At 37.6% G+C, this 27,417-nt stretch overlaps 1 protein-coding gene across 5 annotated transcripts in view; it reads right to left on the minus strand.

Moving 5' to 3' along the window:
* Positions 1-27,417, minus strand: part of PER2 (period circadian regulator 2) — a 48,755-nt gene that overhangs the window by 15,286 nt on the left and 6,052 nt on the right. For 2 of the 5 annotated variants that reach the window (XM_061465436.1, XM_061465440.1), the window contains exons 2-14: positions 25,067-25,125; positions 24,125-24,173; positions 22,364-22,427; positions 15,156-15,627; positions 14,545-14,613; positions 11,345-11,499; positions 10,748-10,869; positions 9,384-9,585; positions 7,789-7,840; positions 6,275-6,417; positions 5,862-5,940; positions 1,056-1,162; positions 309-462 (exon numbers count right to left, since the gene is read on the minus strand). In XM_061465436.1, coding sequence (XP_061321420.1) covers positions 309-462; positions 1,056-1,162; positions 5,862-5,940; positions 6,275-6,417; positions 7,789-7,840; positions 9,384-9,585; positions 10,748-10,869; positions 11,345-11,499; positions 14,545-14,613; positions 15,156-15,529 — 1,457 coding nt within the window. In that variant the 5' untranslated portion in view covers positions 15,530-15,627; positions 22,364-22,427; positions 24,125-24,173; positions 25,067-25,125. Of the gene's footprint in view, positions 1-308; positions 463-1,055; positions 1,163-5,861; positions 5,941-6,274; positions 6,418-7,788; positions 7,841-9,383; positions 9,586-10,747; positions 10,870-11,344; positions 11,500-14,544; positions 14,614-15,155; positions 15,628-16,866; positions 17,699-22,363; positions 22,695-24,124; positions 24,174-25,066; positions 25,126-27,417 lie in introns of those variants that run through there. The other 3 variants (XM_061465437.1, XM_061465438.1, XM_061465439.1) reach the window with 3 other exon arrangements.

Raw genomic sequence — 27,417 nt, forward strand, 5'->3', positions numbered from 1 at the left:
GCTTATTCCATTGTATCTATAACCTTTGAATATGATAAAATACATACCTTTCATCGCTTTGAGCATCACTTTCCTCTTCTGAAGCAATTTTTGACAGTATTGGCAGAATTTGAAGAGCTTCAAATTTCTTTTTAAAACAGTTACTATATCTCAAACCCAAATTTAAAAAGGAAGCAATTTGTATTTGTGATTTCACCCCCTTCCCTGAAAATCCCTCATGTCTTCCTTATGGATCACTATGTAATCCCAAAAGGAGGGAAAACACTAAGATTAAACAACCTTGAAGCTGTAACAGTTTGTTGACTTACGTCCTAACTTTGTGTCTTCCAATAATAAATGAAACTTTTCGACTCCAAGGGTTGATGAAACTGGACCAGCTCGTGTCCATGGTTATGTAGTCTCCATTTCTAGTGCAAAACCTGATTGGTGAGTAGTCAAAAGGCTGTCCTCCATACTGAAGTACTGTAATGAAGGATTCCAAAAGAAATTTCAGATTTAATATTTGCACAGATTCAGCTATTTACAATGAATTGCAAGGAGGAAGCTGATATTTGAAGGAAAAAGCACCAGATCAGCCTATACATTTAGAAATGCTGGGCTATGAGAATAAGCAGACCTTCAAACTTAGGGGACTATGTCAAGAAAATCACCTTCAGAACACAAGAAGCTAAAGATGACTGAAGAAACAGCTTTACATTTACCAAGTTTATTAAATCAACATTGCCAAAACAGCTCTTATTTTCTAATCTATGAAATAAGAAAGACTGTAATTTAAAGCATGATAACTTCTATCATTACATTCTGAAGAAAATTTTCTTTATGAAATACTCATTTACAGTCAATGCAGACACACATGTTTCATATCAAACAAAATTAAGTGGCTTCTCATTTTCATCTATTTGCATTAAGCATCAAGTTGTAAAGAATTCAGGCTTTTCTTGCAAAAAATAATGATGGCAAGAATTAGTTTTCATCTCCTAATTGCTGAGGTCTTTGTAGCCATTACTTTATAGCTTTTAGACTGAAAAAATCTGCCATAGTAAGGGAATACATACTTTTTTTGTGAATTGCTAGCATTAAGGGTCTGTCATTTGGGTGAAGATGCACCAAGACTGGCGTTCCTATTAAGTCTTGAGGTAGGTATCCCAACAGAGGTACTGCTCTGGGGAAAGAAAAACAAAGAAAAACTTAAGCAATCAAGTGGAATAAATGTATAATCCTTCAGATGAATCCATTTTAAGGGTTTTTTTTTTTGCTCTTTTTCTTATCAAGGGAACAAATAATTTTCAGTTTAAATTGGTAAAACAGAAGTAGTACTCTTAGAACAAGGGATGCTTCGTTTGTCTGTGGGCTGTTTTTTTTCATAACTGAACATAACAGTGTAGTAAGACCAAACCAAGGAGTCTGCTACAGCAACTGTGAGTTTCCTATGCTGTCTAGATCTAGAGGATAAGTACCCCAGATAAAAAAAAAGCATAATGAAGTTCAGTCTCATAAATCTCTCATGAAGGTGAACAGTACTCCTATCAATGAGCTGCAACCTAAGGCTAAGGACCACAGGACTGCTATAGCTGAACTAGCAACAGGGTCTTTTTCTTGAGTCCTAAGTCAGCTTTCTCACAGGCAGGTTGAGAATCCAGCTCATAAAGGAGCTGCAAGGAAGCAAACTTAGTAATTAGAGAATTAGAAGTATTCCTGCATATTACCAAAGGCCAATTATAATGATGTGAAGGGCTAATTTATGTGATTAAATAATTTTCACTGTTCACTTAAACCATTCATATGAAGGAGAAGGAGTGAAAGTTCATGGAAGATCTGTTCGCACCTTACTCTGAAAGCTAACTGCCAAAAATGTGCTTTGGAATGAAGATAATGGATTAAGTCAGTATTACTCAGTAATGTCTGAGAAGTTGCTACATGCCAACAAGTCATCTTGTAAACCCAAAACACTGTCTACCTTTCCCCCAGTCCCATTCACTAACAAAGGCCCAAGAGCAGAAAGACACTCAGGTATCTTAATACCTTGAATGAAGAACTCTGATCCTGTGTCTGCTGTACACTGCAGCTGTGTTGCGCTGCAACTCAAAAGCATTAGAGGACAAAGGCCTTCCATGCTGCACTTCCAATAACCCACTTGAACTAGATCAGTTCCCCAAAACATTAAACATACCCTTCCAGCAACGAGGCAATGATACTCGGGGGAAAATGAGGATATAGCAACTAATGCCTTATTATTGAAGCAATTAGTTAAACAATGACTCTTTAAGTCTTGTGGATCACCTCACATAGCAACTTTACAAAGCTGAAACTGGCATGAAACTCACCAAAACAGTCATTTAAATATACTGCCAAGTTCAAAGCATGCAAGTAAAGTTGTGCCACTAGAGGAGTTTAAAATACCAATCAACTCTGAATGACTTCAGTTAGGACTTCACCACCAAACTTTGTAAGAAGCAGAAGAAAACAGAAGGTTTTGTTTGACACTGTTCCTATTCTTTGCCACCTGCTTTATGACAGCCTGGCAAACTCTGCATTCGTTTGCAACAGAACAGTTATCCTAAAAAGGGTAAAATCTTAAATTAATATTTATTAGCCTGATTATAAAGAATTAGGCAAATTCAGTCATTTCTATGGGGAAAAAAACACCCTACACATTTTTAAATTTATATGGAAATCACTGGAAGAGTCAGTGATCTCGAATATAAGACCCATGAGAAGAGACTGAGATGGGTTCACCTGTTCCAATGAAGAGGCGACTAAGCGATGATCCAGGAGCTTCCCACAACTACTGGAAACAAGCATTTCAAAGATGGCTTTAAATTATCCTGATGGTGCCACACAATAAAACCATGGGCAATGGCCCCAGACTGCAGCTTGGAAAGCTTATGCTGGATGTCAGGAAAAGTTTTTTAACTGAGTAGGGCAACTTAGGAGCAGTTTCCCCATACAGATGGTGCAACCCTTGGAGATTTCCAAGCATTACTCAAACAAGGTCACAGCTGACCTAACCTTAAACTGGGCAGCAGCTTCATTTCAAGCAAAAGAATGGCATAGAGACCTCAGGCAGTCCCTTCCAACCAGTATTTCTGTGATTGTATAATGTGGTGATGGAGAATAGTCAAATTTTTATCTACTAGAGGCAGTATTTCAGCATCATTGTTTCCTCATAATGAGTAATTAAAAATAATTCAGAGTTTAGGCTAATGAACTCATTTTATGACTGCAAATGCACATATGACATAAGAATTGCTGATGAGGGCAGGCAGCAATTTTAGTTTAAGTATCATTTAAACATGCTATAAAATGTAAAGTGTCAAAACAACATGAATAAGAAGTCTCTCTATATTTTTATTATAAGTTAAACAGGAAGCTGCTCTAAAGTCATTTACCAAGATCACTCCATTGTGAACTATACAGAACTTCTTATACATGTCAAGTGTCAAACACATTTAAAGGACAAATATATATAGGAATGATCCGTTTAGTTTCAAGAAAGGATTTATTTTTGCTTAACATTCTGTGCAGAAATCTACTTGCTGAGTTAGGACAAATAGACATTTTTCCAACCCATGAGCACATATTGATTACAAAATTAACTTGATTTTATGCAACTCAGGCAACAGTTTCAGTTCTGTATTATGAACAAATCTCACTCAACAGCAGGTGTTCAGTCATATTTTTAAATATTAAACTCTGCTTTCTCTAAGAATCTATTGTTTTGTCTATTCCACACAGCCCTGGAGAGCTCATGAATAAACTGCATATGCATATCTTGGTAAACATTTATCTGGCTGCCAATGCTCTCAGGAGTTAAATAATTAAAAGCAACATCAACTACAGAGCAGTAAATGAAGCAAAGTCCTAATATGAGACCATTATTTAACTGACCCTCACAGTGAGTGTTCAAAAAATGGTGTTTGAGAAAAGATGCTAACACCAGACTACCAGTAAAGAAGCTTCCATAGTAGCCATTGAGAAGGGATTTACCATATTTGCTCCACTAAAGCCCAAGAATAAGGGCAAAGCTCTCCATTGAATCATCCTGCCACTTCTGTTAAGTGAGTACTGGAAATAAATGAACTGGGGGTGCATGGAGGAAGGGAAGCTTTACATTGTGCCATTAGCCTATTTGAAAATATACATCCATCCTGCAAAGTCACAGCTGGCTTGGAGCATGTGTGGCAATGAGGGAGAGAGAAAAGAATGTGAAGAGGACAAAACTATACAGGAATAAGTAGTTCTTTTGTCAATTTAAGCTGTTTAGAGAGACTGTATAAATCATACCATGGAGAAGCAGCCTGTCAGCATTGCACTGGGTTCTGTACTCCAAGAGCTGCTCACACTAAGCCATAATGCCTGTGCACATTAGCCAAAAATAGCTGTACCTTAAAGTCCAAACTTATCCTCACTGATCAGCCATTGGAGATTACTAATGAAGACAAAAATAGCTACCTTTTCCGATTCTTGTTCAATAAAACGCACACCTGCTGCAGTAATACTGATGTACCTGACCTCCCTGCAGATAAACTGTCTCAGAAGCCAGAGTAATCTTTTTTACCTTATCTATTGCAGCTTAGCCAAACTTCCCAATAACCTCCTTTCTCCCAACCCTTCTCTCTTTTGCTGCAGTTAAAGGTTTTGGCAAGAACAGCACATATATTCAGAACAAGAAGATTCCCCCTCAAAAGATACCACAGAAATCCATACTGTCCATTCTACTGCTACTCCGCCTGCAGGCATCCTTTCATCTAGGCCTACAAATAAAATGTTAGAATGCTTATAAACAAGCAGAGTGAGGGAAATCTCAGAAGTCTATTGCAGCCAACTTAGTTTTCACTAAGCATTTAAAAAATAAAAGTTACTTCTCACAGTACAACAGGAATGATCATAAAGAAAATCTCAAATAAAACAAGGGAAGAGAAATAAAGGGAAAAGGAAGAGAGAAAGGGAAGAGGTAGCTTGGGTTTTCAACTCAGGAACAAGGGAATTCTTGTCAAGTCTTCAAACACTACAATATTCCAAGTACACCCCTGTCCTTAAAAGCTTGTTGAGATTATTGTCTCCTCCTCAGACAAGTACATTACAAACTCTGAAGGAGTACCTTCTGTCCTTTCCATAAACCTCATTTCTGTCACCTAAATATCCTCTGAAAGCCCCCAGTCAAAAGCAATCTATAAGACTAAAGGAAAGCCTGCTTTACAACTTAGTTTCCTGAGCCTCTCTGTATGCCTTATGATCACAGGTAGCATATTTGGTGCTACTCTGAAACATGAACACTTACCCTAAGCAGCTACCCTGATAATCAAAGCAATGTGAAGCCTTCAGCCAGCAGAACCTGAGCAGGTTTTGCATACAGACAACAGCAAGAACTGCGAACACGGCAGAGAATACAGAATCTCTCTTTTTTTTATTATTTTCATTTAAGACCTGATATTTCATTTGAAAGACGCTGCTGGTTGTATCTGGGGCAGCAGAAAGTGACAGCAGCATATTGTTTATTATTAGTATTAACTGGATCAAACTTTAAAAGAAAACAAACTAAGAATCATACAGGCAATGATTGCTAGCATGGGAACTTCCCTGACCATAGGTGTCATTCATTAAATTTATGTCCCAGATGGAAGAACAATGCAACCAGCTGTTAGCAGGCGGACAGTTTTCCACATAAATACCACAGAGTAATGTGTTTTCATGCTCAGCAAAAAAACAGAGGACCTTCTTTTCTTGGGTTAAACACTCTTCAGTAGTCACAACTTTCCAACCCCACACAGACATCTTCATTAAATCCTAAAAAACCCTGTAAAGATAACTTACTGGATAACTTAGTGGTAAATGGAAAAAGAATATTTTTTCTAAGTTACCTTTCGTCTACATCCTGGAACAAACAAGTTGGGGTGTGTGTAGTTGTAAAAATTCTTTTGTCAGGAGGAATTCTGGGTGCTGAGAGAAAAATAAAAGCAGATTAACAAGTACGGTTCTTTTTTTTCCACACATAAAATACTTCAAGCTACATATTTCTATTAAATACTGAATAAAGCATACAAGTCAGTCTAAAAGCATATAGGAAAGCAGCTCGTTAGCTCACCCCCTCTCAGCTAGGGCAGACAACAGAACCAATTATCTTTCACTTCAATAACACTCGAGATCACTGAGAAAAACTCATACACTTGGCTTTCTTGTGCTGAAATTCAGTTGTGGAAATCCTTGTAGCAGAACACAGAACAATTCTTACTACCAGGAAACTAAACTAGTCTTTGTGCATTCAAAGGATTACCTTCATAACCAGAATGTACTTTTTCCGCAAGCAACACACAGCAAAGCTGCTCCTCTGCTATTTCTGGATCTTGCACTTTGATAAGGTAAGGAGTCATCCGAAATGGGTGATAGCATATCTCATTTTCACGCTCCTTTCCTGCACTAAGAATTAAACAGAGTTAATTATTCCAACAGATTCATGTTATGCGAAACAAAGTTTTTATTTATCTATTGTAATTTCCTCATGACACAAGGACTGCATGATAGCTCCTAAAATAGCACCCAAGCTCTTAACTTCCCAACTTAGCTTTTTGGTAGAAGAGAACTTAAGTCTGATAGCATCCTTTGCATACCAACTGCCATAAAGCATACACTGTCCTCTCTACTACCTGAAAGAACAAGATGAACAACTGTTTTATATGGATATTTGATGGAAAAATAAAACCCCACTTCCTGTGATCCAATACTCCTAACTGGTGACATTATACCCTTCAGAAGGATGAATGTATAGTTGTATTTTATGAATACTGCCATATCTCATCAAGTAAAGACCTTTTACTCAACATTTATCCCAATTTTTAAAAAATGAAGACTCAGAAATTCTTACATATAAACAACAGTTTTTTACTTAAGAATCCAAGGCATAATAATGAAAATGACAACCATTTCCTTACAGTGACAAAAATCAGTTGCAAGAAGTTTATAACAGCAGAACTTCATAAAACGAAAGCTTCTGGAACCAGTGTCAGCTAGACAAAGAATAAAGTCTGCAAAAAACACCAGCAGCACTTTTATAGTACATACAATCCAATGCTCTGGAGCAGTGCATTGTCTCAATTTGTTCAAAGTTGACTCACACCTCAATGTTAAGTATTTATTTACTTTACAGAAGTGATTAAGTGATAGGATCCACAATTCTTTTTTTTTTTTAGAAACAGATCCACAATTTGTTTTTGGAAATGCTACCAGAGAGGCAATAAACATCAAGAAATCAAATTGCACACAGAAAACCAAAACAAAACACTAAGTTGCCAGCATTTGCTAAATAAAAGCAACTAAAGGGTAGTGAGGGCAGGAGAGGAAAGAAGAAAAGCAAACCCAAAGGAACTGTATGATGTAGTAACTGCAAAAGAGACAAGTTACTCTCACCTATCTTTCTCTACGGGACACTTGAGATAAATGTAAGATTAGACATCAGTCTTCTAGAACGAAAGAGCCTCTGTAGCAGAACAGTTGTATTAACATCAACTGAAGACTTCCCACAGTGGTAGGGGATAACCTATCAGGTTTCTTTACAGTGCAAAGGTCAATGTTTATACTGATTAACTTCTAAAATGCAACTGCCTGAAATCATGTTGTTTTCCCTGCTGCTTCAAGGAGTTAATCAACTAGAGCACATGCGTATGTTCTGCCTTACGTTCACATTATGTAATAGGAAAAAACTTACATAAAATACAGTTCTTACAAAAGCATTACTCTTGTAATGCACGGTTTCATAATGTAACACTAAGCTTGAGAGCATTGTTGTCTTACCTGATGCGACAGAAAAAAGATTTCTCTTCCATGCAATCCTGGGTGGAAGACTCTAGAAATATTAAACATATTTCATAGCAATTTAGAAATTATTATGAAGTTATGGTATTTGAAACAAGAATGGATACAGACTGAATTCTTCAAAAAGTTTATGGTTCCCTGAAGTCTCCGTATGTATCTACTAAACAACGTTTTTTGCAAGCAACTAAATCAAAACACCATTCAGATTCTGAGGCTGGTGTGTGAATCACAGCTGCCTGCTTATATTTTTGGCAAAAGGCTTAATATCTAAACAGTTTTCCAGTCTGAGCTGTTCACTCTAATCAGCTTTTTCATTGTAGTTTATAACATTGACCAAAAAAGTCTGATTATCTGGGACCTTCAAATTTGACCTTTTACCTAGAAAGGCACTAGGACAGGCAGATCACCAAATCTTCTTACCACTCCCTACCCCCCAAATAAAAGTATTTTTCACAAAGACTTCCTCTCACCTTTTAAACCTATAACCCCCCTTTTCCAGACTAGACACAGATGATTTTGCAAAGCAAGCTCCAGTCTTTAAAGGCCTCAGTGTGGAATACTTTCACATTCACTATTACATTCTATGGCAGCTGACACAGGGGATAGTGTGTACAATTCCACTTATTGCAGAGTTTTGAAATTTGAAGCTATACACAAAAATAATAGAACTACAGAAAATGTTTCAAAACATCATTTGCATAACTGAATAATGTCTGTAATTAGGATTACATGGCCATTGACCATGAGCCAGAAGTTGGACTAGAGATCTCACAAGGTCCCTTTCAACCTGCTTTATGCATGTATTATTTAGTTTATTATTATTTAGTTTATATTTATTGCTAACTGCTTTTTCTGCTCAAATATGGTTCACACTCTTACTTCACTTAATGGACTTAGCATACAATGGATTGGAATTTCAAACATTTAGAGCAGACCATGAATTTCAAGTGTTTGGTTAAAACAGCTGGCAGCTATTTCTCAACTCAAGAGCTGTATTCTATATACTAGTAAACCAATCCTCCCACAGTCAAACATCAAATGCTCTAATACATCTGATCCTTCACCATTAACATTTTTCTAAGGCTAAAATAATAAAGAAATTACTACACTCAGTGAATGCACGGTGATGGTAGCTAAAGGACATCTTGGTACACTGTAATCAAGATGTCCAATATTCAGATTATAACCATGTGAAAAAGAAGGAGGCAGAGTATTATACCCACTGTATTTGAAGAAAAGGTATTTTAAAGAAAAACTGTGGTCATTTGATTGCTAAGTGGAAAGCAAACCCACTATCCAGCATGAATGTCTACTTGGTTTTCATTCATCACTTGGACAAACGCATCACGAGAACCAATAAACAGTGACATTCAGAGGACTTTTAGCCAATGGACCAGACTTGCTTATTTGAAGTATATTACACATCTAGTATTGCTCAAAAATGTTCTCATTAATACCTGTGTTATACCCTCATAAAGTGATGAAGAAGGATGGAAGGATTAAAAATCTGTTCAAGTATTGGCATTTGTATGACAAAGGTGGTCAGAGAAATATCTGCTGTTGAGACCACTCACCAGCTCTGTTACAAATATTCCATGATGGCAATCTGTATGGGGTAGTAGAAGTATAGAACACGCTGACGTCCTGAGGTGCCAAGAACTCCACAAATTTGGCATTTTTAAAATAACCCCTCTTACAGCGGAGAATAGAAGAAGCTTGATCTGAGATGTACAAAATTTTCCCAGTAATCAAAGAAACAGCTACGGCAAACATATCCTAAAACCAAAAAATATATCGGATTAGACAGTTTAAAAAACTCATCAATCCAGTATGTATTTCTTAGAAAAACATTTAAGATAGAAAAGCATTAATAAGTTTAAAATTAAGGAAATACTGTTATACCACATCTGTTTAGGGAGCAATAAAATTCATCTGCTTACGACGTAGACACAGAGCATATGCTTTTTGAACCACACATTATTTCACTAGCATCGTAACAGGTTACAAACCTTAAATATTGCTGCCTAAAGTTTAATGATGTAGAATCGATTTACATACTAAGAATTAAAGACTCTCCAGCTATAAAACTGCACATTCCCTTTGTGCCTGTCACAGGCATATTTTTACATTTATAAAATTCAACTGGTTTGTGAAAGGCTGTTTCCGATTGTCCACCACTGCAAAACGAAACAAAGTGCTCTAAGCCACTCGATAAAATAATGAGTAGTCAGGTGGAGGAAAAAAATAAGACAGAAAAAGTCCCACACAACCACACACATAATCCATTTGTATCATTTCACATTGTTTCTCTTCTTGACGCAATAAGAGCTTCCTGCGTCATAACTATTAGTGCTCTATCCACTAACATTATACACAAACTCAAGAGCTGTCATCAGGATACTGGTTTCACAACTCAGATGCTTTAGATCAATTGAGCAATGATAATTTAGCTCAACTTTGCAGTTGCACTTTATACACTTCCTATTTATTTTACCCTGTGGGCAACCTTTACTATTCATAGTTACAACAAAACCCACCTATTTCAAGCTAGGGAACATTCCCCAACATGCCATTATTTTACCTACTTTAAAATTTTATACACAAAGGCAGAGGCTTCCCTGAAACAATGGGAAGGTGGAAAATAAATAATAACTACCAAAAAAAAAATAAAAAAATCAGACTATCATTTTCCTGCTAAAAGCTATATTGATCATCATAGCACAAACATATATATGACACAAACATAGGAGAAAAAGCTTAGATCAAGGTGCTATTGGGAAAGCCTGCAAAGGCTCAGTTTTTGGAAGGCAAAAGCTACCTTCTTCAGCTTACTGGCCTAACTACCAATTCTTACCTTATAAAAAGATGACATGCTTGAGAATACCAGTTCTAGAAAACATATTCAGTGTACATTATAGACTTGGGTCACCATACTCACCGCATTTTTCATTATATATTCTGAGGTTATAGTCTCAACTTCTTCCACTGTGTAAGATGACACATTGAGTCCAGCAGGCTGGGATTCATTAATCATCAACAATTGGTAATACTCCTCATTGGCTACATGAGAACATGGAACAACTTGCATTCAGAACTTAGAATCTCATCAATAAACATCCAGTCTAGAAGTGTTACAGCCCCAGAATTTTTTTTAGCATAAGCCCAAACAAATAGTTGGGAAATCTAGGTACTACTCCAAGTAGGTTTTATCATAGTAGAGCTTCCTCATCAGGAACCCAAATAAATTTACCCATCTCAATTTACCTATATGTGCATGATCATGTATATTGGTCTGTAATAGTTCAAATAGTACGAACTTCTAACTCATTTTCAAATTAATTTTATAAACAGAGCAAAATACCAAGTTTTAACTCCCAAAGGAACACAGGTTAAACAGAGCCAACAAATGGGAACACCAGGAAAACATTTATTTACAGAGGTTTTCAAACAGAATAAACTTAGCTTTACAGATAACCACATTTAAATACCTATTTTAAATGTTCAATTTTATCCAGGTAGTATCATACTTGTTTACCTTTAACTTGTTTAATGCTTTTAAGGGCATATTTCAGCGTCGTTAGGACACTAGATTTGCCTTTAATTCTCTTTTCAGAAGGAAGGTGAGCTTTCAGCTCTTGTAATGTTTTCAGCAATTCCTTTTGTGTTTTGGCTTTAGTGGACTGCTCACTACTGTAAAATTGAAGAAAACAACAAAATGTCATTTGAATGCTTGAAGAGACACACCATCCTCACAGATGCCCAAATATGTTGACACTTGTCACACAACTAAAATTGTACAGATAGTCACATAAAATTTTCCAGTAATTAGTTTCAACATTCAGACTTAACATAACTCCTAAATTAGCTAGAATCATTTAAAATTAAATGATTTACCACCATCTGAAGTGTTATTGTAAAATGTAATCTTTATATGACATATATCCAAACACAGATAATTTAACTTTTCTTAATTTTCTTTTTTAGTGATATTAATTCATTTCAAACTCAAACTCATAGAAATGTTTATGGACTTTAAAGGAGAGAAGCAGGAGGTTTGTTCAAGTCTTCACCTCCTCAAGCAGGTTCTAATATGAAAGGTCCCTGAAAAGGGAATGACAATGGGAGAACATCAAGTTAACAGAACAAATGGAGAAATCCTTGGAACAATGTATCCCAATTAGGAATGGCAACACATTAAAAATACATAAAGAAACTTGACTAAATACACAACAGGGCAAAAAATCAGGAGGCTGGAGACAGCAACTGCATTCACATTTCTTAGGTGCATATTTGGAAGTGCTATCTCAATGCAGAAGGCTAAAATACAGAGATTATCAGTTCCAATGTCAGAAAATTATCACCCTCCTTCATATCTTGATCTCTCTCACCATTAAGAGATGCTGGCAAAATCAAAAAGGAAGAGAAAAGGAGCTAGGGAAAGGGAAAAGAAAGGAAAGGGAGGATGACAAAAGACAGCAGGTGGATACAAAGCAGTTAAAAGGGGAAAAAAAAAAACAAACAACTTTGACTTTCTCTTTTTAATACATTTTAAAAGCTAATCAGTCACAATTATCAGCAGCATTCTACAGCTTTTCTTAAACCTTTGTGAAAACAAATTTTTTTGCCATCAAAAGGAAGGCCTTTCTTATCACCTGATTGTCACGGCTGATAGCACTTAAGAAGTTACTCTAAGAAACCCTGTAGAAACAATCGACTTGGCAACTGCACTGCAAGTGCTCAACAAAGTGGTTTCAGCTCCCAGATAATTTTCACAAGGATTTCTGAACATTGTCCTGGAAGTTTGCTAAAGTTCTTCAGGTACATCAATCATCTGTCTAAAAAAGCTTGGAGAGCTGGCTAGTACTAGAGAACACACATTGTTCTTGCTTACATTGCAACGTACTATGAGAAGCCTTCCATTTATTTAAGCAGTGGTCATTTTGTACTGACAAATAATAGTAAAGAATAAGACAAAAGAGTACAGTATTCTCTTGGGAAACATTGTGTTTGTGCTGTATATTAAAATCACATCTACAGTGTGGCTTGACAGTTTGGACTGATGCAATCAAACAGGTCCTTGTTAACAGAAGAACCCTCTATGCTGGCAGTAGAGAAAAAAAGAGAGGGAAAAGATTATGAAACAACTCAGCATGCTGCTGGTTTTGTGCTCACTGAGTATGCTTTATGAGAGTGGTCAGACTTAATTTTACAGGAAAAGAAACCTTTGTAAATTCACCTACAGCAGCAGCAAATAGAGAGGGCAGGCCTCCTTGGACAGTAAGTTATACAACACAAAAATGTTTTATCAAAGATCAATGCTGTCAGGCACAGTAGCCAACGAAACGGAAGGCAAGACTTGCAAAGGATAGAATAAGTTCTGCAAAACAAAATGGGAAGCTCCTATCTTTATGTTGACAGCAAACTGGAGAAGTACCTACAGATACTAGTTTAAGCAGTTGGTTGGTGCCAGTATCTAATCCAAAGCCCTGTAGTTTTGGAATCAAAGACTAAACCTATAGCTTATCAGCCTATTTTAATCTTCTCTTTAAAGATCATTCTCTAGATATCCCCAGTCTCCCATTCCCAAAAGATGATCTGCCCTGTAACCCTGTAGCACTGTGCCCAACAGCGGGGGAAAACACTGCACCATCTAGTTTTGTATTTATTTCTGAGCAGAAAGCTATTAATCAAATTTAAAACAAAGAGACATCAGAAAACCTGTAATAAGTAACCTTCACCACCACCCCCCCCCCCAAATCTTGCCATGAAGAAAATGGAACCAATGGCAAAGGAAGATTAAGAAATGGTTTTGGTTCACACTCTTTCTCGTACTAAGCAGCATGAACTCTAGAATACAATTTCCAATAGAAAACATACCCTGGAACAAGATCCCCAGGTGCCTGCAGGGCAGACACAGAAACTAAGTTCATCAAGATCCAAGTGGTGCAAAGGGGTAATTGCAATTTACCACTTTTCCATTAACGGCATTAGATAGAAACACTTTCAGGTAGGCACATGTAGATAGGGGTCTTAACATCAGTATGCTATATATAGCTACATATCCTTGATCTACTCAGGATTAGGTTTTGTTCTCCTGATAGGAGCCGACTTAAAAAAACCAACAAGTACAGTAGGGCACTCTGAAGTGTTCAGATTTGAGCCTTCAATGCTATCAAGTTTCTCAAGGATATCAGGGTCAGAAGTACAATTCATACAAAGGATTCCTGTAGCTGATGTTGGTTTGTCTTTACAGACTTGAAGCTTCAATCCTGGCGAATGGAACACAGGAGAGGCAGGTGATATGGCTGCGGACATCAGAACGCACCCAACTCTCAGGATGAATTCTGATGTTGAAAACACTTCTAGATTGTCCTCAGGCAAGGGCTTTAGACTAAATTCAGCAGAAAATTTAAAGAAAAGCCTCAAAAAACCCCACTACAGCTGAAGCAAGCGAACCATAAAACTGAAATTGCAGAGTTAAGCTACCAAATCAAATGTAAGATGTAAGCTACCAAAGTAAGATGACTTGAAAGGTGCACAACTTGCATGGAACAGCAACAAAAAACTAATTCAACCAAGGGGTTATTAGGACCTGCTACTGATTATGGACAGGAAAAGAATCAAGGATAGGACAGGATTTCTTGTGTACTCCTCCAGTTTCAGCCAAAACAAAAATCCAAAACACAATGCCGTTATATACATGTAAATTACTAAAATATATGCACATTAATTTACCTGCATCCACTGCTAGACTGATTGTGTTCAGAGTTTGCAATCATCAGACTAAATGCATTTGAGCTTGAACTAGAATAAGGAAAGAAAGATTAATATTGGTAAACCTAACAAAACTTTCTGTTCATTATAACTTTACGTTTTCCTAGTAATGACTATTTAGAATTAAAAAATACTTTCAAAAAATCTGCTTAGTGCAACAACTGGAAACTATAGCTGTTATCTATTTGCCTAAGAAGGTTGTTCTTCCTGTAGCTTTGCTCTGTACATTAAGCTAATTAAAAGATGCATCCTTACACATAAGAACAGCCTGACACTTTCTGATTAAAAATTTTAGAAATTTAATAGAAAAATCTATAAATAAGGCAAATTAAACACACAATGACGAGAAGACGAAAATTAATCCGGGCCAGAACACTAGACACCTTATCTTTATAAATTATAACACATTACACAATTTACATCATTCAAAAGCAGAAGTTAACTAAAACTCTCAGCTTCAATCTGAACAGGATACACTTAATACTGTAGTTAGTATTCAGAAGTTAGATTCAAATTGAAAAAGCCTTTAGTGACAAAAACAAAACTGACATTTATTTAATATTAGCTACTACCTTTTATGACAGTCTGAAGATTCCATAAGCATTGCTGAATCTTTCCCATTTTCATCAGATTCATGGCCATGAGAATCATGCCCACTTGAGTAGTTTTCATTTGTGTCATTTCCACTGAAGTCATTTCCACTGGATCCACTGCTCATTTCAATATCTTCCTGAAGAACTTCATGAGAGTGTTCAGGCTTTGTCTGAATGTCTGAATCTTCAGCAATCATCTGGCTATGGTTATTGGCAAGTCCAGAATAATCACTCATTTTCTGTTGCTCTCTTAAAGAGAATGACAAAGGAACGTTTTCACTGATACCAGGTTGCTGCTCAGGGTTCTGCTCCTCAGTGCTGGAGTAGAACCCCCTGAACTTGATAGAGTCCATGGGACACTCATTAGAAACACTGCCAAGACCAAGAGCAAATCAAGCCATATTCAGAATTTTCTCTCTCTACAAGTGGTGTTTGGAAGTGACCAACAAATCTGAGGAGGAAGGGAAGGAAGAAAAAACAAAATTATTTTCTGTTTGCTGACAAACTGTAATTCCCACTGACTGATGAAGTCAAAGGTGGCGATATTCATGGTTAGTATATTCAGCATTTGCACAGTGAAGAGTAACACAACTGCAAACCTAGCAGTATTTTGTTGTACAAAAGGTATTTACTCTTTCTAGCAAAAGCCCACTCAAAAAGAGGAAGCGGAATAAACATGAAAAATTCCTTAAAAGTTTAAATATTCACTTGTTTTCTAATCTCCTACTTAACACTTGACAATTTTACTGCCTGGATTTGGCCAATAGCTATTATTGTCAGTGAAGCCATTCCCCCGGTTTTCCAGTTTACCCTGATGAACAAAAAGATTCCATTCAGACATGAGAGGATTGCTTGCTTGCTTTGGAGGTTGGTTGGTTTGGGGTTTTTGTTTGGTTTTCAAATGCATCACCTTGTTTTTTTCTTTTAGGATAATTTCTGTCATTTTCTCCAATTCTTCACGTATATTTTTGTACAAGAGCCTCACAGGTAGGTAGACTGGTCAGGGAAACTGCATAAGCAAACCTGCCTATTTATCAACAACAGAAATCCTGCAAAAAAGGCTGAGAACTTTATCTACTGATTACCACCATTTGGGGGGAGGGGGATACATAATAAAAACCCCTCTGCGTTGTTTAGAGAAACAAGCTTAAAACTAAACAAACAAAAATCCCTGCTTTGAAAGCCAATTCTAATGCACCAGGGTCAAAACTAGCTTGAAATGAATTAGGAACAGACTAATACTGAAGAGCCAAAGAAGTACTCGAAAGCAATTAAACTTTATGAATAAAGATATTTAATCCAAGGCATTTCCTCATCTATGTCAGCAACCAGAGACAATACTGCAAAATCATGAATTGAGATTCTCTGAGCAATGTAATTCAGCATCAGGAAAAAAGGGGTTGTGCTTAAAACAGCAGAACCATGTTTTTCCCTTCCTCTTTGCTCCCTTAAAATATTCAATATTACAACTGTTGACTAATAAACTTGACTGGAATAACAAAGCCAATGAAGAAATTTGCAACTAAGTTATGCTAATATTAACTGCAGCATCTCCCTTTTAAACAGACTCATATAATGCATTCATTTATTAGGAAGCCTGTAACAGAAAACATGAACTTAATATTCATTTAAAACACACTATGATTCAACGTCCCTCCCCCAAGAAAAATTTTGAAACTCTTTTTCTTACCCTCCTAATTGCTGTTTTTCCTGACATTTTACATTTATTTTGAGTATTTCAGAAGAAAATACTACTCATCTCCTCGTTTGGCCAAAATAATATGCAAGATATCTGTTGTCATTTGAAAGAGGAAGTGTCGTGTGAGAATATTCATGTAAGTTATCAGCAATGGTATACAAATATATATAAATAGTGTGGGTTTTTTCTCCTTTACAAGATTTTCATTAGTACTTTATTTAGCTAATAAGCAAAACCTCTTTTGTATAGAGTAAAATATACTGACATTTCACTTCTGCATGTATTCACTTCAAGTACTCTAATCCAGACTGAAGAGACATCCTGCTGTACTGTTGCATTGAACAGCAGCATGCAGGCAGTAAATCACACTTGAGTAGGTTTTTTCTGGACTAAGCCTCTTCTGTTTAAAAAATTACATAACTAGAACACGCAATAAGGCAGTATTTACTCTTAGATGAAACTCCACTACTATTTTAGAACAGTACCTACTCTGGTGACCAATGATTAACTAGATCAGACAGTTCATCTTGGTTTTAATCTCTCAGGTAGATAAAGCTCACACTTTCACTTGCCTTACTTAGCTAGACATTTTAATGAGGTTCTGTCCCTGTTTAGAGTCCCCTCCGGCCACACATGCTCCTCATGAGCCTGACTGGTCAGTGGTATCCATGCTACTACCTCCAGTATCACAGCCTGTACTTAACAATGCAGTATTAACCATGAGTCATTTTATCTGAGAGTGACTGAAAATGTCAAAGGACACAGGAGGGTGAATACAGAGGGTGGCACCGGAAATTCCTACGTGGACAGCATAAGACAAACCTCCTGTTACTGTAAAAGTAAGGAACAATTTATAAACATGTTGATTTAGTGCGAGGTGTCCCTGCCCATGGGATGGGGGTTGGAACTAGATGATCTTAAGGTCCTTTCCAACCCTAACGATTCTATGATTCTAATCCATTTTCACCCAGGAAATGCTCTTAATCATTACTTCAGGTATTGCAGAAGTATGATCATCTATCTGGTTAATTAACTGAAGTCACTCAAGCAGCCACTTCTCATCTGTCACCTGTACTATGATACCTCAGAGGGCAACTCAGAGGTTGTAAAGTTCTATGAAGTTCTATAGAGGATTCAGCGAGTAAAGGCACTCCAGCAAACTACTCAACTAGCAATGAAGGCTTTTTACCTTCTCAGTGCAGGTTAAAGGTAATCCTGGAGATCATCTAGAGAGATCAATTTGTCCAGTTCAAATACCTGCATCAAAATTACTCAACCTCACTGTGATTAAAATGAAGCTTTTGGAAAAAAAGACAGCCACAGCATCACCTGAAAAGGAGGTCTGACATATAGGAATTAAGGTGAGACTAGACACAACTCTATTCTGTACCAAAGGCAGGCAGTTCCTCCTGTTTTTCTGACCAAATGGTACTTATGAAGAGCTTTAGATACAAGAGAAAAAGCACAATGCCTCATTGAAAAAACACCAGCTGCTAGTACACCATGTCATGAGATTTCTTTAGAGGTAGAGGGTGGGAAAACAGCACTCTCTTAAAAACAAAAAAAAACACAAAACAAACAAAAACCCAACAACCAAAAAGAAGAAAACCAAACCCAAACCAATCCACCAACCAAAAATTTGAGGCTGCTATATTTAAATCCCTTAAATAAAACTACATAAATTATTGATAGATCCATAAGCATGAACTTCTAGACAACAGACTTTTAGGGTAGCCCTAAATTCCTTAAAGATAGTTACTCCAATATTCATAGAATAGTTAGGGGTGGAAAGGACCATAAGACCATCCAGCTCCAACCCCCTGCCATGGGGCAAGGATGCCTCACAGGAGGCCATGTCACCCAAGGATCTGTCCAACCTGGCCTTGAACACTGCCAGGGATGGAGCAGAACACTCCCAGGGATGGAGCATTCACCACTTCCTTGGGCAACCTGGGCCAGTGCCTCACCACCTTCACTATTACAGTAACACCTACATCAGGAAAAATGCAGTATTTATGGAAAGAGCAATGACTGTACTACAGCTTTCCTACTCCAAATGCAAAGATTTTGTATTTCAGTCTTTAACTGTGAGAAACCTCTTCTGAATTTCAAAGTCAAAGCACATTACATATGCCATAGTACTTTCAGGCTCAAGAGCTGTTTGCAAGTACCCTTCTGGAACAACCTTCCCTTGGAAAATTATTTCCCCCAAGTCTTTTCTTTGGGGTTTCTTAATTTCTTTGGAAGTTTAAGAGTCAATGAAATTGTGCCCTAACTAGCATGTAGAGTCTTACGGTTTGAAATCCTGAGCTGTTAAACCACTGATTATTTTTTTTCCACCTCCAAATATCAGCCATTGTCTTGTCTCCTCTCTTCTTTCCCTGACAGCTAGTCTAGCTTCTGCCAGGGATCTGTAGGAACTTCAATAGTGCTCTTTAGATGCACTATTTCAGTGGAAGATAATTGTTCCCAATATACATACATAGGCTGTCCAGTAACTCTGATGGAATTTCCTGTATTGCCTTGAACAAGAGTTGAATAATTTCAATGACAGTCAAGATTGCAGGGGTTTTAAAATTATTTTTATTGTAAGCAACGAGTTCAAATTAAGTGAATCACCAACAGAAATGGATATTGGCCTATAGCAGATATCATGTGAATTTTCTTCCTCTTGATACCTTGCAGTAACTTGTGTCAGGAAATATTTAAGTTGCTTTACTTCTGTCTCCAGCTAGTAACATGCCAGAGCTTCTGCAGCTTTGCCTACAGTACGTGTCTATGTGATTCCTACATGACTGCATTACAGTAGTATGATTTGGAGCCTGAGGACAACGGTGCCAAAAACAAAAGTTAGTATCTTGGTTAACAGAGAAGATACAAATTGGACCTTTTTAAAGATATCTTTCAAGAAGAACTGACTTGACTCCTTGAGGTGGAATGGCGTTCTTGGGCAGCACTGGAAGATTAATGCCACTGAAAGGCTTTCTTGCACAAAATATTTTCTGGTTCAAAATCTCAAAAGCTTCAGTGCCAGAGGCACACACCAAAGTAAGTGATACAGGAAGAATAAACAGGAGTGAACAGGAAAAACATTATGAGAGACTTCAGCTTGTAGGGAATTAAGGACAAAGACTGTTTTTAAAACAAGAGCTCCAAAGTAGCAACATTAATATACGTCATAAATTTGCAGAGATTTTCCAAGAGATTGGAACTACAGCGGAAAAAAAAAAGAACAGACTTGCAATTACCCTACACCATGCTCTATGCCTGTAATTTTAGGCAAGAACTGATGCATCTGGCTAGACTCTACTCTCAGGCAGAGGAAGACCTTAAGTGGAACATCTGCATGCATTCGCAAGCACAATAAAAACACTTCAGGAACACAGAGGGTCCGTCATCCCAGCGAGATTAATTAGCGTTGAAAGTCAAAATGGCATAATAAATTGCACATATTCATCCCACTTACATACTTGAAAACCACCTTCAAATCAATAACCAAATGAGAATGGAAAGGTAAAAGCTAGCATGCTTTCCCAGCCTTAGCTCTCGCCCATTACCATAGTTTGAGGAAGATAATTGCATCTCATACCAAATAAAGTAAATAAGTGCAGACAGTCACATGGAAACAGAAGAAATGCTCTTCTGGCCTTGATCTTGAGAGAAGTAAGTTAAGCCAGTTTGTTCTTTATTTTCTGCTCCATCTTTCTAGAACTTTTAAGGAATAGTGTCTATTTTGACTGCAAATAAAAACTTTTTGATCTTAAATGGACACCAGTTATGCTTGATTTTAAGGCACCTGGCTCACAAAAAAAAAAAAAAAACCCACCAAAAACCCCCACAATCTTTTTGTGTCTTCTACACAGAGCAAGATTCTCCAAGTCATTCTGACAAAGACAGAACTCCAAGATCCTGATGCAGTGTATGAGAAAGGCAATATAATTCCACTGAATCCTAAGGACAAATGGAGGCATTAATATTCCAGGTCAGATGGGCAGAAAATTTCTGCTTATTCATTAGCTACAGTAGCTCTATTATCCTGCAGTAAGACAATGGAAACAGCCTGAACTTTAGTGTTCCCAGAAAAACATACCACAATATGTATGGACAAACACTTGAAGAAATAATGGGTTTATGCTTCTGAAAAACCCTCTTAAGAAGGTCTGTAGAACACTAATGAGGGAAATTTCTTTTGAAACTCTGGCATTTAAACCCACAAATCCTGTTCCAGCAGAGACCTGACTACATTCAGAGAACAGCTGTTTTTTTTTTCCAGATTTCTTTCCACACAAAACGTATCGTGTATAGCACTGGTATTTAAAGAATGAACAACAACAACAAAAAAAATCCATTATCAAAATAACCAAATTCAAGGACTAAGAAGAAAACAGATGAAAATTTAAGTCTAAATTTGCAATTAATATGAACTTACCAATATTCCCAAATGAAGCAAAAGGGATACCACAGTTTATGTCTATACTGTAGATGTATTTGGAGACTCTTAAGTGTACTAACACTAACAGAAGACATTCCTAATGGTCAGGACTCAATTTTCCTCAAGATCTTAAAAGCAAGAGTTTCCACATGTCTTCTAGGTGGTTGTTTTGCAAAACTAAGTTTTCTCATTTGTATAACAAATAACTAGCAAGGATTTAATAATGTCATGCAGTTTTAGAGAAAATTGAAAATTAACATCTACAATGAATGCATTCTCCCTGTGCAATCAGACAATAATTAAACGTTTGGTAGTAGCAAAACGTTTGGAAAAAGTGTTGAAAAATAAACAAAAATCCCCAAAGCAACTTGTCTCACTGTACAGCTTCACCACCGATAACACTAAGAGCTTCCTCTTTTATGCCAAGAGACAGAACAATTAAAAGAATGTCTTTGTCAAGACATTTTCTAGGAAGGTGGGACATGGAAAGATATAGTATTCTCAGGCTTCATTATAAGAAAAAAGAACACCCCGAATTTATAACAGCACCTATACTGAAGGAAGAGGTCAGCACAAGCACCCTGCATTCCTAGCAAGGATGCTTGCAACCACATTGTTTCTGTAGTGAAGAAACTTAAACCTGAATTTAAGAATAAGTACAAGTTTAGGCTACAAATGTTTTCCCTTCAAGTAAGTAAACTTGCAGTTTTTACCAACAAAAATAGTTCTGAATGAGTATATACCTGACTAAAAGCACAGTTCTAAAACCAACACAGAACAACATATTTTCTGCATAAGCTCTAGCAGATGGGAGGCAAAGCATCTTTCTACTAATATTAACTATAACAATTACGCATGTTTCTTACCTGTTTTTTTTTGTATGGGAAGTTGGTGAAAGTGTTTATCAAGCTCCCTCCTAGCTAGCATCAAAAGCATGAGGTGCCTAGGTCCAGAGTCTCCCACAAGCACTTAATTCTTGTCTCATCCTCTTGTTCTGGAAACCTTTCACCATTACAGTCCGGACACCTCTATAACTATAAAATATAAAAGAAATACCTGGGCCCCCCAACAGTGTCCTCTTCAAACAGATACCAGATTGATGCTCACAGTTATGCCATGCCTATGTAGATAAATGCTGGTTACACATTAAACTGTCATCCAGATACCAATTTGCATTTTAAACACTTTTAGTTTAAAATAAGGTCTTACAGAGTTTTAAAATAAAACAAGCTTCTACACTAGATAAAACACCTCTTTCAATTCATTATCAGTATGGTATCATATATACCATGTAGAAGCACAGTACATACATAGTCTGTATGGGCTGACGTGACCACTAAGAAGGAAGGGCCAGCCTCTCCAGTAGAGAGAGCAAAATGCTTGATGTACTCAACAGAAGCTCCATGTGCTTAAGAAGCTTTGATTATCTCCAAGATGGGTATATCCACAGCCTCTCTGGGCAATCTCGTGCAGCGCTCACCCACCCTCACAGTTTAAAAAAGTAGTATTTCCTTCAATTCAGAAGTCTGTACTAACAATTCATCAACACTATTATTCTTCCTAATAAAAACAGTTTGCCAGGAAAGACACCAGGAATTTCAACAGGAAAAAGAATATTTGAAAGCTCTTCTATTAAATCTAGTGCAACAGTTGGGTGGCAAACAATTACATAACTTCCAGTGCTTCATTTGAATATGCAACAAGAACGTTTGGAACAAAGATTTGGCACAGTGTTAAATCCCAAGCCAACCATTTTGGAAAACAGCCCATGGTAACAGGCCTGAATTTAAAATGCTGCATGCCTACCAACTGTTAAAAGTACATTTGTGTTGGCCAGACTTAGGGAAGAATTTATTCACAACATTCCATTCTGCATAACGTTACAATTTGAGTCTCATAACACAAATCTGTGTACAGTAGTTTTTTTTTAAATGCTTTGCCTCTATCAAAAAGTGATAAAAGAGAATTTAAGTTATAAGCTCTGTATCTCTGACGATGACAAGCATCAGAAATTGCTCTATCTGAAGCCACTTGCTTCAGATTTTTAGCTTGGACACTGAAAAAGCAGGATGTCTTTCAGCACTAGTTAAATCCCAGTTTAAAGGCAGCTTTTCCAATTTCCTCACACTAGCTCATCTCCCGGTAATCTGTATTTCCTTAATGGAGTTAGGTTTCTATCTTCACTAATCAAGATGTTCAATGAAATCAGCCACGTCTTGCTTGACTACTCATGAAGTGACACAGCACGTTAAGGACTACAGCAGTTTCATGACGACCATCGTGACAATTTAACAAACGAACTAAAACTGTTCACCAAAGCCTAGGTTTAAAGGGGATATTCACAATAGCAGTATATTCAATTTTAATTTGTATCAGTTTCGTCTAGTTAATGCATTTAGGAACACATTAAGAAACAATGTCTTGCCCTTATAAACTACTCAAAATTCTCATGATAATTTTACCATTTAACTGAAAGCTAACACAAATCTACACCAAAAACATTTTTATGTTGAACTTAATACAAGAAATGAAACCCAGGCACTTCATCAGTTTGAAGAATTAGAGGCAAGTAAACCAAATCTTATGATTTTCTACTATTTATCAGAGGAAACGCATAGATATGCCCAAATCCCAAAGAACTAAAAGAATTCACCTACATATGGCACCTCAAGAGGGTCTTTTTGACAGGAGTATTTGACCAGTATACAAAGACTACAGTACTTGGGACATTTCCTTTGATACCAAGATATATCTATTCTAAGCACAGAAGACTTCTATTATTAGACAAGAATGAACAATCTGCTTCAGGGAACACACCTGTATTGTGGGATCCCAACCAATTTTCTGTATAGACCTGAAGTCACACCTAAAGAGAGAAAGTTGTCAGTTTTAAGAACCTATACAGATCACATTCTGTAGACCTAGAAAAAGAGCTAGTTTTTACTTTATCATTTAGACTAATCCAATACTGTCGCATTAATCCTCAAAAATCTGAGTTACAATTTCACCTGTTTTGCAATATTACAGTACTGTTACCCTTCTCTTTCCTGTCTGGGGTCAACACTGTCCCATCATCAGATCACACATAACAAAACAGCTCAGATAAATGTTCTTTGCATCACAGATGACATACTTCCATCATTCTCCTTTACACTCTCAGCTGTTTCCATTTTTTTGCTCCGATAATCATCGATTTTTCTTCATTTTCCAAATATCTCCATAACTCCAACTGTCTAGTCTGCTCTCAAAGTACCATACATACCACCTGAGTTGCAATAAGCTTTTTTTGGGTCATCAGCTTCTCACACATTGAACACACACATGCATCTGCCAGTATCTCCAATGCCTTATGTTCAACTTCTCAAACAGAGAAGTTTGAAGAATAGTATGAGCCCACTAGAAAGTAGACCACAAAATACTGCTGGAAACTATGACCTTAAAATTCCTTAACATACCTACAAGAACACTAGAAAGACTAGAAGTTGATTAATAAACTTCTGCACAGCAAATACTGCAGATATCAAACTGGATACTACATTAAATTTCACTTTCCTAAATGTTTAGGAAGCCACATAATTGACAAGTGCTTCACGATTCATGTAACAGGTCTTTAAAAACATAATGCTCCGAGTATCATTTTATTTTTCAGTATTCTGAAATTACAGCTCAAAAGAAGCACACAAAGCAGCAACAATGAAAAAATCAGTTCAGACTCACAGAGAAACAATCACTTTCTTGGGATCAGCATTAGACACTCACCTTAATGAGTTTATTACTCAGAATCTTTCTGAATCTGAAAGGGTCAGCACCATATAGTCCTATTAAAAAAAAAAAGTGTTTTATAAGCAAGATAAAAAATTACAAAATATAAATCAAGTCAATTTAATAGTGTAATACAAGCCCAGTGATGTAAAAAAAAAAAAAAATATTCCACAAAGCAACCACTTGGAAGCTCATTTTCAATGTAAATGATTCTGTGAAATACAAAATGAAAGGAAATGCAAGAAACTGAGGGACCTGGACAGGCTGGAGAGGTGGGACCCTATGAATCTCATGGAGTTCAACAAGGCCCAGTGCAAGGTCCTGCATGTGGGTCGGGCCAATGCCAAGCACAAACATAGGCTGAGGGAGACTGGACGGAGCAGCCCTGATAAGAAGGACTTGGGGATGTTGGGTGACAAAGAAGCTCCCCATGACCCAGCCTCAGTGTGTGCTTGAGCCCAGAAACCACCCGTGTGCTGGGCTGCATCCCCCAAGGGTGAGCAGCAGGTCAAGGAAGGGGATTCCCCCCTTCTGCTGTGCTCTGGTGAGACCCCCCAGTCCTCATACACCACTGGGGCAACAGCACAAGAGGGACATGGAGCTGTTGGAGCGAGGCCGGAGGAGGCCAAGGAGACGCTGCGAGGGCTGGAGCAGCTCTGCTCTGGAGACGGGATGAGAGAACTGGGCTGGTTCAGCCTGGAGAAGAGAAGGGTCCTGAAGGGGAGACCTTAGAGCAGCTCCAGTGCCTAAGGGGGCTACAAGAAACCTGGAGAGGGGCTTTGGACAAGGGCCTGTAGTGACAGGACAAGGGGGAATGGCTTTAAACTGACAGAGGGGAGATTGAGATTAGACATTAGGCAGAAATTCTTCCCTGTGAAGGTGCTGAGGCGCTGGCACAGGGTGCCCAGAGAAGCTGTGGCTGCCCCATCCCTGGCAGTGTTCAGGGCCAGGCTGGATGTGGCATGGAGCAACCTGCTCTAGTGGAAGGTGTCCCTGCCTGTGGCAGGGGCTGGAACTGGATGAGCTTTAAGGTCCTTTCCAACACAAAACAGTCTGGGATTCCATAAAATGTTACTGATTAAAATGTTAACTATTATTGCAACATAACTTCTAAACTGGTTCCTTAAGAAATACACACAAGAGCTATTCACCAAATTCTGTTTACTTAATAAACATAGGAACCAAGTAAAATTCCATCTCCATGATCTTCATTTATTCTTAGAACATTGTTTAGATAATACAGATATCAACACAGTGCATTTCAAAATCAACCACTCACTTATCTGAGATCATCTTAGCTGAAGAATGAGTATTTTCTAGTGTAAGATTTGGAATTACGTATTTGAATTAGAATTTCTTCTTCCACAGATTATAATCTTAAAACACCCACCACAGAAAGAAGCTTCCTTAGCTATGTCCCAGAGGTCCAAACAGGAAAAAAAAACAATCCCTCAATCCTCAAGTGATGGTTCCTACATGAATCTAAGCGTATGTCACCAGTCACTTCTCTTCCTGAAGCACCCATGGCACCACCCTTACTTAATTTCCTTCTAGTTTTAGACTAGTTGTGTTGGTTTTAAAGCTGCTTATTCTCCCCATGAAGTCACTAATAGCAAAAAGTTAGCCTGAGGTCAGAGGACAAAGTCAACTCGGTTTTACTATGAACAGCATAGTACCAGCACTTTGCTGAATTTACCAAATTCAACTCATGGAGAGTCAATCTCACCTATGCTCTGCTGACTAACCTGGGCCAGCTCCTGACTCATCATTTGCTCTCCTGCAGCTATAAGCAGCCAAGTACCAAAGTAATCTCTCCTCCTCTTCCCACCCCCAAAGCAGTCAGAGCCAGTCCTCCAACAGAAATTGCTCTCTTTTCTGCCAAAGCAGAAACAAAGCTTATTTTAACCCTTTCAGGTAATTACTCTTTCTTCCATTAAGCCCACCACCTGTGCTCAGGTCTCCACAGTGGACGTGGACTGACCATACCCAAAAGTCAGCAGAAACTGTCTTTGTCAGGTTGATTATTTCACCTTGAATAATAAACCATGGCTCAGAGCTAAGCTTAGCTGCCAGCAGGTTTGGCATTTGTCATTAAGAAAACCAGTGAGCACATACATGCACCTCTGTCAGACAAAATGATTGGTGCCTGCACCAAGACATCTTGTGAAGAAGCTAAAAAGCGTCCCTGAGACACCCCACAGCCAGTCTCTAGACATCCTTCCTTCCAGTCTTACAATAGATACCTTCTTAAAAGGCGAGCTAAACCTCTTTGTATTAAGTGTGCATCTAAAAAGACATTTGATTTTCTTTGTAAAGAAAAAAACTATTCTTTTCCTGAATGGAACTGG

This window comes from Pezoporus flaviventris, unplaced genomic scaffold (genome assembly GCF_033815535.1).
Source record: "Pezoporus flaviventris isolate CSIRO_AGI_PZ_B2104156 unplaced genomic scaffold, CSIRO_AGI_Pfla_v1 ptg000040l, whole genome shotgun sequence".
In the NCBI taxonomy this organism is placed as follows: domain Eukaryota; kingdom Metazoa; phylum Chordata; class Aves; order Psittaciformes; family Psittacidae; genus Pezoporus; species Pezoporus flaviventris.